Source organism: Mercenaria mercenaria, chromosome 12 (genome assembly GCF_021730395.1).
Source record: "Mercenaria mercenaria strain notata chromosome 12, MADL_Memer_1, whole genome shotgun sequence".
In the NCBI taxonomy this organism is placed as follows: Eukaryota; Metazoa; Mollusca; class Bivalvia; order Venerida; family Veneridae; genus Mercenaria; species Mercenaria mercenaria.
The window spans coordinates 15,527,489-15,541,655 of NC_069372.1; the positions used below are offsets into that span (position 1 = coordinate 15,527,489).

The window sequence follows — 14,167 nt, forward strand, 5'->3', positions numbered from 1 at the left end:
TCTATGTAAAGTTCAAAACAGGGTCACGTACCTTCGAAAACTAGATCAATAGGTCAAATAATAGAAAAACCTTGTGACCTCTCTAGAGACCATATTTTTCAATGGATCTTCATGCTTCATGAAAATTGGTCAGAATTTTTATCTTGATAATATCTAGGTCAAGTTCAAAACTGGGTCACATGAGCTCAAAAACTAGGTCACTATGTCAAATAATAGAAAAAAAGAAGTCATACTCAAAACTGGGTCATGTGGGAAGAGGTGAGCGATTCAGGACCATCATGGTCCTCTTGTTCTATTATCTGACATAGTGACCTAGTTTTTGAGCTCATGTGACCCAGTTTTTAACTTGACCTAGATATTAACAAGATAAAAAATTCTGACCAATTTTTATGAAGATCCATTGAAAAATATGGTCTCTAGAGAGGTCACAAGGTTTTTCTATTATTTGACCTATTGACCTAGTTTACGCAGGTTATGTGACCCTGTTTTAAACTTTACCTAGATATCATCAAGATGAACATTCTCACTAATTTTCATGAAGATCTCATGAAAAATATGGCCTCTAGAGAGGTCACAAGGTTTTTCTCTTTTTATACCTACTGGCCTGGTTTTTAACTGCACGTGACCCAGTTTCGAAACTGACCTAGATATCATCAAGGTGAACTTTCAGATCAGTTTTCATGAAGATCCATTGAAAAATATGGCCTCTAAAGAGGTCAAAAGATTTTCATAATTTTAGACCTACTGACCTAGTTTTTGACCGCAGTTGACCCAGTTTCAAACTTGACCTAGATATTATCAAGATGAACATTCAGACCAACTTTCATACAGATCCCATGAAAAGTATGGCCTCTAGAGAGGTCACAAGGTTTTTTTTTTAATTATTTGACCTACTGACCTAGTTTTTTAGGGTACTTGACCCATTTTCAAAGTTGACCTAGATATCATCAAGGTGAACATTCTGACCAATTTTCATGAAGATCCATTCAAGTGTATGGCCTCTAGAGAGGTCACAAGGTTTTTCTTTTTCAAGACCTACTGACCTAGTTTTTGAGCGCAGTTGACCCAGTTTCAAACTTGACCTATATATCATCAAGATAAACATTCAGACCAACTTTCATACAGATCCCATGAAAAATATGGCCTTTAGAGAGGTCACAAGGTTTTTCTATTATTTGACCTACTGACCTAGTTTTTGACGGCACGTGACCCAGTTTCGAACTTGACCTAGGTATCATCAAGATGAACATTCTGACCAATTTTCATGAAGATCTTATGAAATATATGGCCTCTAAAAGGTCACAAGGTTTTTCTATTTTTAGAAAAAAAAAAAAAAAAAAAAAAAAAAAAAAAAAAAAAAAAAAAAAAAAAAAAAAAAAAAAAAAAAAAAAAAAAAAAAAAAAAAAAAAAAAAAAAAAAAAAAAAAAAAAAAAAAAAAAAAAAAAAAAAAAAAAAAAAAAAAAAAAAAAAAAAAAAAAAAAAAAAAAAAAAAAAAAAAAAAAAAAAAAAAAAAAAAAAAAAAAAAAAAAAAAAAAAAAAAAAAAAAAAAAAAAAAAAAAAAAAAAAAAAAAAAAAAAAAAAAAAAAAAAAAAAAAAAAAAAAAAAAAAAAAAAAAAAAAAAAAAAAAAAAAAAAAAAAAAAAAAAAAAAAAAAAAAAAAAAAAAAAAAAAAAAAAAAAAAAAAAAAAAAAAAAAAAAAAAAAAAAAAAAAAAAAAAAAAAAAAAAAAAAAAAAAAAAAAAAAAAAAAAAAAAAAAAAAAAAAAAAAAAAAAAAAAAAAAAAAAAAAAAAAAAAAAAAAAAAAAAAAAAAAAAAAAAAAAAAAAAAAAAAAAAAAAAAAAAAAAAAAAAAAAAAAAAAAAAAAAAAAAAAAAAAAAAAAAAAAAAAAAAAAAAAAAAAAAAAAAAAAAAAAAAAAAAAAAAAAAAAAAAAAAAAAAAAATTTTTTTTTTTTTTTTTTTTTTTTTTTTTTTTTTTTTTTTTTTTTTTTTTTTTTTTTTTTTTTTTTTTTTTTTTTTTTTTTTTTTTTTTTTTTTTTTTTTTTTTTTTTTTTTTTTTTTTTTTTTTTTTTTTTTTTTTTTTTTTTTTTTTTTTTTTTTTTTTTTTTTTTTTTTTTTTTTTTTTTTTTTTTTTTTTTTTTTTTTTTTTTTTTTTTTTTTTTTTTTTTTTTTTTTTTTTTTTTTTTTTTTTTTTTTTTTTTTTTTTTTTTTTTTTTTTTTTTTTTTTTTTTTTTTTTTTTTTTTTTTTTTTTTTTTTTTTTTTTTTTTTTTTTTTTTTTTTTTTTTTTTTTTTTTTTTTTTTTTTTTTTTTTTTTTTTTTTTTTTTTTTTTTTTTTTTTTTTTTTTTTTTTTTTTTTTTTTTTTTTTTTTTTTTTTTTTTTTTTTTTTTTTTTTTTTTTTTTTTTTTTTTTTTTTTTTTTTTTTTTTTTTTTTTTTTTTTTTTTTTTTTTTTTTTTTTTTTTTTTTTTTTTTTTTTTTTTTTTTTTTTTTTTTTTTTTTTTTTTTTTTTTGTTTACGCAGGTTATGTGACCCTGTTTTTAAACTTTACCTAGATATCATCAAGATGAACATTCTCACTAATTTTCATGAAGATCTCATGAAAAATATGGCCTCTAGAGAGGTCACAAGGTTTTTCTCTTTTTATACCTACTGGCCTGGTTTTTAACTGCACGTGACCCAGTTTCGAAACTGACCTAGATATCATCAAGGTGAACTTTCAGATCAGTTTTCATGAAGATCCATTGAAAAATATGGCCTCTAAAGAGGTCAAAAGATTTTCATAATTTTAGACCTACTGACCTAGTTTTTGACCGCAGTTGACCCAGTTTCAAACTTGACCTAGATATTATCAAGATGAACATTCAGACCAACTTTCATACAGATCCCATGAAAAGTATGGCCTCTAGAGAGGTCACAAGGTTTTTTTTTAATTATTTGACCTACTGACCTAGTTTTTTAGGGTACTTGACCCATTTTCAAAGTTGACCTAGATATCATCAAGGTGAACATTCTGACCAATTTTCATGAAGATCCATTCAAGTGTATGGCCTCTAGAGAGGTCACAAGGTTTTTCTTTTTCAAGACCTACTGACCTAGTTTTTGAGCGCAGTTGACCCAGTTTCAAACTTGACCTATATATCATCAAGATAAACATTCAGACCAACTTTCATACAGATCCCATGAAAAATATGGCCTTTAGAGAGGTCACAAGGTTTTTCTATTATTTGACCTACTGACCTAGTTTTTGACGGCACGTGACCCAGTTTCGAACTTGACCTAGGTATCATCAAGATGAACATTCTGACCAATTTTCATGAAGATCTTATGAAATATATGGCCTCTAGAAAGGTCACAAGGTTTTTCTATTTTTAGACCTACTGACCTAGTTTTTGAAAGCACATGACCCTGTTTCGAACTTGTCCTAGATATCATCAAGATGAACATTCAGACCATCTTTCATACAGATCCCATGAAAAATATGGCCTTTGGAGAGGTCACAAGGTTTTTCTATTATTTGACGTACTGACCTAGTTTTTGAAGGCACGTGACCCACTTTCGAATTTGACTTAGATATCATCAAGATGAACATTCAGACCAACTTTCATACAGATCCCATGAAAAGTATGGCCTCTAGACAGGTCACAAGGTTTTTCTTTTATTTGACCTACTGACCTAGTTTTTGACAGCACATGACCCACTTTTGAACTTGACCTAGATATCATCAAGGTGAAAATTCTGACCTATTTTCATGAAGATCTTATAAAATATATGGCCTCTAGGGAGGTCACAAGGTTTTTCTATTTTTAGCTCACCTGTCACAAAGTGACAAGGTGAGCTTTTGTGATCGCGCGGTGTCCGTCGTCCGTCCGTGCGTCAGTGCGTCCGTGCGTGCGTCCGTAAACTTTTGCTTGTGACCACTCTAGAGGTCACATTTTTCATGGGATCTTTATGAAAGTTGGTCAGAATGTTCATCTTGATGGTATCTAGGTCAAGTTCGAAACTGGGTCACGTGCCATCAAAAACTAGGTCAGTAGGTCTAAAAATAGAAAAACCTTGTGACCTCTCTAGAGGCCATATATTTCACAAGATCTTCATGAAAATTGGTCAGATTGTTCACCTTGATGATATCTAGGTGAAGTTCGAAACTGGGTCACGTGCCGTCAAAAACTAGGTCAGTAGGTCAAATAATAGAAAAACCTTGTGACCTCTCTAAAGGCCATATTTTTCATGGGATCTGTATGAAAATTGGTCTGAATGTTCGTCTTGATGATATCTAGGTCAAGTTCGAAACTGGGTCACGTGCAGTCAAAAACTAGGTCAGTAGGTCTAAAAATAGAAAAACCTTGTGACCTCTCTAGAGGCCATATATTTCATGAGACCTTCATGAAAATTGGTCAGAATGTTCACCTTGATGATATCTAGGTCAAGTTCGAAAGTGGGTCACGTGCCGTCAAAAACTAGGTCAGTAGGTCAAATAATAGAAAAACCTTGTGACCTCTCTAGAGGCCATATTTTTTATGGGATCTGTATGAAAGTTGGTCTGAATATTCATCTTGATGATATCTAGGTCAAGTTCGAAAGTGGGTCACGTGCCTTCAAAAACTAGGTCAGTAGGTCAAATAATAGAAAAACCTTGTGACCTCTCTAAAGGCCATATTTTTCATGGGATCTGTATGAAAATTGGTCTGAATGTTCATCTTGATGATATCTAGGTCAAGTTCGAAACAGGGTCATGTGCGGTGAAAAACTAGGTCAGTAGGTCTAAAAATAGAAAAACCTTGTGACCTCTCTAGAGGCCATACTTGTGAATGGATCTCCATAAAAATTGGTCAGAATGTTCACCATGATGATATCTAGGTCAAATTTGAAACTGGGTCACGTGCCTTAAAAAACTAGGTCAGTAGGTCAAATAATAAAAAAACCTTGTGACCTCTCTAGAGGCCATACTTTTCATGGGATCTGTATGAAAGTTGGTCTGAATTTTCACCTTGATGATATCTAGGTCAGTTTTGAAACTGGGTCACGTGCGGTCAAAAACTAGGCCAGTAGGTATAAAAATAGAAAAACCTTGTGACCTCTATAGAGGCCATATTTTTCATGAGATCTTCATGAAAATTAGTGAGAATGTTCACCTTGATGATATCTAGGTAAAGTTCAAAACAGGGTCACGTACCTTCGAAAACTAGGTCAATAGGTCAAATAATAGAAAAACCTTGTGTCCTCTCTAGAGACCATATTTTTCAATGGATCTTCATGAAAATTGGTCAGAATTTTTATCTTGATAATATCTAGGTCAAGTTCAAAACTGGGTCACATGAGCTCAAAAGCTAGGTCACTATGTCAAATAATAGAAAAAATGACGTCATACTCAAAACTGGGTCATGTGGGAAGAGGTGAGCGATTCAGGACCATCATGGTCCTCTTGTTAGACCTACCGACCTAGTTTTTGACCGCACGTGACCCAGTTTCGATCTTGACCTAGATATCATCAAGATGAATATTCAGACCAACTTTCATACAGATCCCATGAAAAATATGGCCTTCAGAGAGGTCACAAGGTTTTTCTATTATTTGACCTACTGACCTAGTTTTTGACGGCACGTGACCCAGTTTCGAACTTGACCTAGATATCATCAAGGTGAACATTCTGACCAATTTTCATGAAGATCTTATGAAATATATGGCCTCTAGAAAGGTCACAAGGTTTTTCTGTTTTTAGACCTACTGACCTAGTTTTTGAAGGCACGTGACCCACTTTCGAACTTGACCTAGATATCATCAAGATGAACATTCAGACCAACTTTCATAAAGATCCCACAAAAAATGTGACCTCTAGAGTGGTCACAAGCAAAAGTTTACGCATGCACGGACGGACGGATGACGGACGCTGCATGATCACAAAAGCTCACCTTGTCACTATGTGACAGGTGAGCTAAAAATGCATAAATTCATGATTATGAAATAATTTATTTGCATTCTATAATATAAGCTTACCTTAACGAAAGAGTCAGGGGAGCTGTCAATATCAGTTGATGGTTTGGTGTCCATCACGCACATTTTACCTTGACCTTCAAATTATGGGTCTGTTTCTTGCATGTTAACACTTTGAGATAAAAGGTTTTTTGGGTTTTTTTTATTTGATCAGTCTGTAACTTCTTTTTGCATGGATGTTTATTCAAATTATTTGGCATAATTATTCACCATTACATTCTTTACTCCTTACAGCAATAGATTTGATAAAGAAGTTAATGACTGTTGATGCTAAGAAGAGGATAACCCTGGCTGATGCTCTCACCCACCCTTGGTTTAAGGTAACATTTATATATGTGTAACTCTGGCTGTTGCTCTCAACCACCCTTGGTTTAAGGTAACATTTATGTTTGTGTAACCCTGGCTGATGCTCTCACCCACCCTTGGTTTAAGGTAACATTTATATATGTGTAACTCTGGCTGTTGCTCTCAACCACCTTTGGTTTAAGGTAACATTTATATATGTGTAACCCTGGCTGATGCTCTCACCCACCCTTGGTTTAAGGTAACATTTATGTATGTGTAACCCTGGTTGATGCTCTCACACACCCTTGGTTTAAGGTAACATTTATATATGTGTAACCCTGGCTGATGCTCTCACACACCCTTGGTTTAAGGTAACATTTATATACGTGTAACCCTGGCTGATGCTCTCACCCACCCTTGGTTAAGGTAACGTTTATATACGTGTAACCCTGGCTGATGCTCTCACCCACCCTTGGCTTAAGGTAACATTTATATATGTGTAACCCTGGCTGATGCTCTCACACAACCTTGGCTTAAGGTAACATTTATATATGTGTAACCCTGGCTGATGCTCTCACACAACCTTGGCTTAAAGTAACATTTATTTAGGTAATTATATAGGTATATTATGTAACATCATATCATTTTGAATGTTGTTATTGTATTGGATATGATAAAAGCTAGACTTATTATTTTATGATCATGTATCAAGTTAATACCACTGTCAAATATTACCTTAGAAGTGGTTAAATTCAGGGTTGAAATGAAACAAATGCAGTTTATAAGTTCTCACCAAATAAAAATCTGGATTGGCTTAATTTAACTTCTTGGAAATAGTCATAAAACTTAGATTTTTCTACCAATGCTCCAGGAAAATGTGCTATTTTTGACTAACTGTTTGTACAGTGTATGATATATAAAGGTGTATTGATGTTTCAGGACGAAGAAATGAAGGAGAAAGCCCAGGCATTGATGTATCCCGACACAGGAAGTAGTATGGGACCACCAGTTTCTGTTGTATGTTCTTTACACACTTTTTCTATCCAATCAGATTTATTTAAAAAGAGTGACATGCAGTGCTGTAGATTTTGCTTGAGTGTGAAATACATCAGGGGTGTTTACAATGTTTGAAATGCCTGTGTGCGCAGGTCAGCTAATATATTTCATTCTCCAGTAAACATTGCTGAATTGATTTTCCTCTTTTGTATTTGAGATTTTCTTTTTATGCCCCTGGCATCCACTGATGCGGGAGGTATATAGTGATTGTCCTGTCCGTCCGTCCGTACGAGGTTAACCAAATGGGACCGTTTTGTCAAGCATCAATACCCCTTACTAGAATGACTTGATACTAATGCAGATGTAACCTGTGACCATTCCTCATCTTCAGATATCACCTGACCTCAGTTTGACCTTGACCTCATTTTGGACTTATAGTTACCTGAACGATAAGGTGCAAAATCTATCGACAAGGATGCCACCGGGGGCATCAAGCGTTACTGAACGCAGTTCCTTGTTTCATCTTAGATTACCCATTTTAGAGTAGTACCAGTAAATTTCTAGAATAATTTACATTTGCAGAAGCATATGATTTTGATGTTGCATCACAATGCATTGTTCCATGTGATAATAGGCCCTATCAATGTTACAAAGATGTTTAAGTTTATTGGCCCTTACTTTTTTGGAACTAACTTAACATTGGTTGTATAAAGATTCATTGAAGGAAATGTACTTTTTGACTTAGTAATTAATTTCAAGAGAATTTGCTTGAGTATGAATCAATATAACCTGAAAAGTGAAAGATAATTTTTAAGAAGTTTTTAAAGCAAGTCATTTTGAAACAAATTAAAGTAAAAGTTTGCATTCATTTGTATTTACAATGGAGTTGAGAAATGATACTGAGCTATGTAAAAAAATTTATGAACAGCCCAAGAAAAGGTCCATAGAAGTAGGTGCAGGAGAAGGTCCCTCACCCAAACGGAAAACTTCACAGGATACAGTGTCCCCGCCCAAAACCCCATCAGTATAGGCAGGCAGGAAGGTAGAGTCGGAGAACCAGGCAGTATCACCAGTGACTACACACCTACATCTGGAGCTGATTTTAATTGTTGCGTAAACTGCATTTCATTGTAGTGTTCTGCCATGCTGGCTTTTAACTTAGTACTGTTAGATACATGTATTACTGTTGTTTGGTGGTGTATTCTGGAATTACATCGAGGAGGACATGTTGTGCCAATCATTCACTATCTTGTAGGGAACACTACATTACATGTGTTGTGTGGTAAACTAGTTGGTGGTTATGTTGAAGGGAAAGTCCCAGAGTTTTATATTCTGTGTTTGGGAGATTATTTTGGGAGTGAGGCTATGCAGAGCTGTGATGGCTGTTTTCACTCAAAAATGTCACACAATTTCAGATTTGTTTGGGGCCATTTTTTCTATCACTGTAGATGTTTTATTGTATCTGCACATTAATAAACTAACAAATGGATTAGAAGTCTTTATGATGTAAATATTCATAGTATTGTTTACACTGCACAGAGGTTGTACCCTCTCTGAGTTTTATAATTGTTTATCAAAATTTCAGGTGGCATTATTTGCAGGGAAACGATACTTATGTCTGTACACGGACGTCGGGTCGAGGATTTGAATCTGTAAACTTAGAGCCCTTTTGGCTTAATATTTCTATTATCACAATATTTGTTGGTTTTTTGTTTGCATTTGATCAAAGTTAAATGAGTCCGTTAAAAAAGGTATGGTACAAGTATATTGTGTGCGGATTGTTCCTGTGATAGAATACATGGAGGACATACGTACAAGTGGAAAATCTTTTCCCCCATCAAACATTTGAGTTGCACCATGAGAAAACCAACATAGTGCATTTGTGATCTGCGCAGTCTGGTCAGGGTCCATACTTTTCGCTGACAGTTTCTCTAATTGCAGAAGGGTTTGAAAGTGAACAGTATGGGTCCTAACCAGACTGCACAGATGCGCAGGCTGGTCTGGATCCATACCTGTTGTAAATGCACTATGTTGGTTTTCACATGATGGGGCTCATTTGTCTACCATATTTTCATTCTAGCAGTCCAGTGGAGATTTTTGTCAGTCTGATGATAGTCTGACGATATGCTAGTGATGACATCAGAGGAACTTTTGTAATTTGAAAAGGTTGTAAATCAGAGTGTTGAAATTGCAGTAAGTTCTTGTTCTTACACATTAGACAGATGTATCAAAGTCTTAATATAACAGATTCTGTGTATCAACACTTTGCAGAATTTGCCAGACTGGATTTTCAATTGCCTACCTGACACAAACATGAAAGATTTTTTTTTCAAATACTATTTGATAATAATAAATAACTGTGATGGAATATCACAATTTATTCTTCAAGGCATCAGCATCTTCTGATTCTTGAGATCATGGCATATATTCATTTTCATAAATTTTGTAAAATTAAGTCAAAAAGTTTAGCTTGTGCTTGACTTATACTTGACTTTGTTGTGTCTGTAATCCAAGAACAGCATATTTTACTGTGTTTAACAACTACATAGTTTCCAGAATATGCATGTCATATGATACATGTACTTCGCGTGTTCTGGATACACAATTTAACTGGTTCTGTTGATTCCCTATTGAAACAATGCATGGCATCAGGACTGGTCCTACCATTCAACAGGATGGTTACATTTGACAGAAATGAAATACCTTGTAACTATTTTGTAGCTTTATTGAAATGAAGGTTTAACCAATTAACACGTTGCTTGATGTATTAGTTTCCTGTATTATTTTAATCATGAATAGTAAGATGCAACTTACTTAGATTGAAAATTACAAGTCTGTCTTACATTTTTTTTTGTTTTCGGTTTGTGTAAATGTCAGATAACCGTTAATGCAGTTGGTATTTACTTATTTTTACACTTTTTGATATCTATTTTTATTTTGTTAATGAAGCTGTGCTTCTTTGTACATATAATCTGAAAGACTTACATCTTTTAAGGCACCTTGTGTATATATTGAAGTTTTTTTTCCCAAGTGTGTAGCTTAATCTTGTATGCTGGATAGTGAAGTATTTTTATGCCCCCGGCATCTACTGATGCGGGAGGCATATAGTGATCGTCCTGTCCGTCCGAGGTTAACCAAATGGGACCGTTTCGTCTAGCATCAATACCCCTTACTAGAATGACTTGATACTAATGCAGATGTAACCTGTGACCATTCCCCATCTTCAGACATCACCTGACCTCAGTTTGACCTTGACCTTGACCTCATTTTGAACTTAGGTTGCTTTATATGGGCCATCTCTTGGTTAACCAAATGGGACCGTTTCGTCTAGCATCAATACCCCTTACTAGAATGACTTGATACTAATGCAGATGTAACTTGTGACCATTCCCCATCTTCAGACATCACCTGACCTCAGTTTGACCCTGACTTGACCTCATTTTGGACTTAGGTTGCTTTATATGGGCAATCTCTTGGTTAACCAAATGGGACCGTTTCGTCTAGCATCAATACCGCTTACAAGAATTAATTGATACTAATACAGATGTAACCTGTGACCATTCCTCATCTTCAAACATCACCTGACCTTAGTTTGACCTTGACCTCATTTTGGACTTAGGTTGCTCTGTATCGACAAGGATGCCACCGGGGGCATCAAGCGTTTATTGAACGCAGCTCCTTGTTTTGTACTGCATGAAGTGTGACCAAGGTGAAAGAAGCTGGTATTGAGATTGGCTCTATTCTGATATTCAAAAATACATTTGTACCATCCATCTCGGTCATGAGTCATGACATCATTCAGTGATTACTCAGTTGACCAGGAATTATGATTGAAGAAATGTTGAGTTGACATCGTTACATAGGCATCATTGAATTTATTAAAAATTTAGGAATTGTGTTGACATGTGTGGAGCAGTAGGTGGCAGCATGTCTATCACAAAGCAGATCTTTCACCCCTAAATAACTTATCTTTCCCCTTACAGTGCTTATGTACAAAATACTGAGATACATCTTCCTCTGACAAGTTTAGAATTAGTACGTAATACGCTAGTCATTATAAAAAAAGTTTTTATACGAGTGTGAAACTGGATGTAGTATGGGATTAACTACAGTGGATGGCTTTCACAAGTCGGTGCTCTAATTTGAGCAGTTCTTACCTGATGCCCACCAGGTTTGATAACTAATTGGATAGTCCAAGTCCCTCTTGAGTTATAGCCCTTGAATTACTAAAGTTGCAAAAAATTAAAAGTTAACACTTTAACTTGAGCAGTTCTTGCACGGTATTCACCAAACTTAGACAGAATGTTAAAAGATGTAATATCTTGGCAACATTTGATTACCGTCCAGATCATCTCAATGGCCATGGAGAGTTTTTAACCTGGAATTACTCAAAATCTTAATTTTGCTTGTGTTTAAATGGTCACTCTTCAAGTACCACAACTTATTCATTGATCATGGTCTGCACTGTTTGCTATTCAGTCATTAATTTTTCATTGAACACCCCTTAGAATAATGTATTGTACTGTGACTGTCTAGACTGAGTGATGAACCAGTCAGTTTCAGAAAGCAGGGTAAGGGTTCAGTAATCCTGTGTGGACATCAAAGTATTACTAGAATGAAATATTGCCAGGTATGTATAAGGGGTTATTGAAAAACTACTAGAGAATATTAAAATGGTTATTTGATGATGTAAGAATTATTTGTATTATTTTGTAGAATTTAACATTTTTACCAAATAATCTGTCACATTGTCTGATTTTGAACTTCGATGATACGCTGTGACTACTTTGAATAGAAAACTATAGAAAAGTTAATGGTACCTGTAAAATTTGTGTTTGAATTTGATTTTGTCTGTATATGGTTTTGATGATACAGAAGTAAATGGTTGTTTTGTTTTGTTTTTTTTCATTTTCGACACAGGATGTTTTTGTCTTGTGATAATAAGATGATCAATAAGGAGGGTATGCATGTGCATTGATTAACAACTTTTTATTCTTATTTTATCAGTTTAAGTATATTTGAGTTTGTTTTTTTTTGAAGAAAAGAATTTGTTTTGTACTAGCATATGTTTTGGCATTATTAATACATTGCTCATAACTTGTGATGTGAAAACAATCTGGCTTCATTAGAATATTTGGAAGAGATGATAGGAATCTTACTTGCTTGTCTGAGTAAGACAGCTGGGAATTAGAAACTCAGCTTAAGTGAATGAGGTTGGTTTTTTTTTACTTACCGCAGATTGTCTGTTTTAGTTTATTAGAGAATTTCTTTTTTTTTGTAGCAGATAAAAATGTACAAGGAGTTTTGTTTTAGTATGTTGTGAAAAACTTAAAGGCACACGTGTGTATTTGGTAGAGATTTTAAGAACCTTACATCACAGGGGTTCGGCTCATGCCTAGGTCCAGGCCCTACCCTATAAGAAAAGTAGGGCCTGGACCTAGGCATGAGCCAAACCCCTGTGCCTTACATGACTTCCTGTGTAAGATGGGGTTTTGTTGCCTTTCTAGCAGGGAAAGTACACAATTGTCTAAGGAGGTAACAAGTGTAGATATAACTGTATATTTCCGTTTAACATAGCTGCTAACATTTGGTTTCTTATTCCATGCTGTCTCTCAAAACCCAGTGCTATTCAGGCAGGCATGTAAGACAGTGAGGTTTGCTAGGCTCAGAAAACAATCTACCTTTCATGTTAAAAGATATTGTAAATGGCACTTTATTTACTGGCATTATGTATAAAGTTTCTGGTGATCTAGATAATTGAGCCATGCCATGAGAAAACCAACATAGTGGCTTTGTGACCAGCATGGATTCAGACCAGCCTGCGCATCTGCGCAGTCTGGTCAGGATCCATGCTGTTCACTGAAAATTTCTCTAATTGCAGTAGGCTATAAAAGCGAACAGCATGGATCCTGACCAGACTGCGCGGAGGCGCAGGCTGGTCTGGATCCACGCTGGTCGCAAACCCACTTTGTTGGTTTTCTCATGGCGCGGCTCATATGATGTCACTTAAAGTGCATGGTGTTTTAGACAGAATAGTTCCATAGGGCAAGATGTGGGATATCTGTCCCCATCACTTGATAAAATATTTGTATACTTCCCGTGCTAACTTTGCATGAACTTAAGTTGACTCACTATATCATTGGGACGAAAAAAATATGGGAGTGGTGATGAAAGAGAGTCTATAAATTCTTTTTAGTAAAATGAAAAACTTAGCAGTCCGTTAACAAAAGTTTTCATTTGGGAGTATTCTGTAATAATTTCAGTTTATTACAGAGTGTACTAGGCATTAAGCCATAAATAAGAATGACATACCGGTTAGATAATTTAATGAAAATCTGTATACATTGATAAGTGTTCTGTAAATACAAATACATGACAATAAAACGTTTTGCTTCTGTTTGTGTCCATGGTGTGTAAAGATTGGCTGTTACAGGCCAGAAATCATATCAAAGTCTGTATTGTAGTTCTCAGCTAGCATTGAAAAATGGAATGGTTTACAAGCATTGTTGGAAGAAGGGAGGGGAGTCATCACTGTGATATACAGTTAAATCATTAGTTTTCATGGGGGATTAATTTTCAAAAATTTAGATTTTTTTAATAATTTTGTTCCAAAAATAGGCAATGTTGGGGATCCAATATATTGACTTGGACTTTGACCAGCAGTCAAAATCATTAGCTGTCACTGTGTTAGGTGCAGTTGTGTATGTTATGCACATCTATCTTGACCAGCAGGCCATCTATTTTTTTACTGCTGGGCTATCGAGAACACAGACTTGGACTAAGAGCTAGTACATTTGACTGCAGAGTTGTTGCTGTCAGGGGCGGGGATCTGATATGAACACAGACTTTTGGACCAGCAGGTGCTAGGAGGCCATCTGACTAGCTACAGATTATAACTTC

The 14,167-nt window shown here is 34.1% G+C and overlaps 1 protein-coding gene across 1 annotated transcript in view; it reads left to right on the forward strand.

The window, feature by feature from the left end:
• The window catches only part of LOC123533799 (serine/threonine-protein kinase Chk2-like), a 40,174-nt gene extending 26,511 nt beyond the window's left edge, over positions 1-13,663 (forward strand). The window contains exons 13-15 of the mRNA XM_045315677.2: positions 6,221-6,306; positions 7,211-7,288; positions 8,196-13,663. Coding sequence (XP_045171612.2) covers positions 6,221-6,306; positions 7,211-7,288; positions 8,196-8,297 — 266 coding nt within the window. The 3' untranslated portion in view covers positions 8,298-13,663. The remainder of the gene's footprint in view (positions 1-6,220; positions 6,307-7,210; positions 7,289-8,195) is intronic.
• Positions 13,664-14,167: the final 504 nt, after the last annotated feature.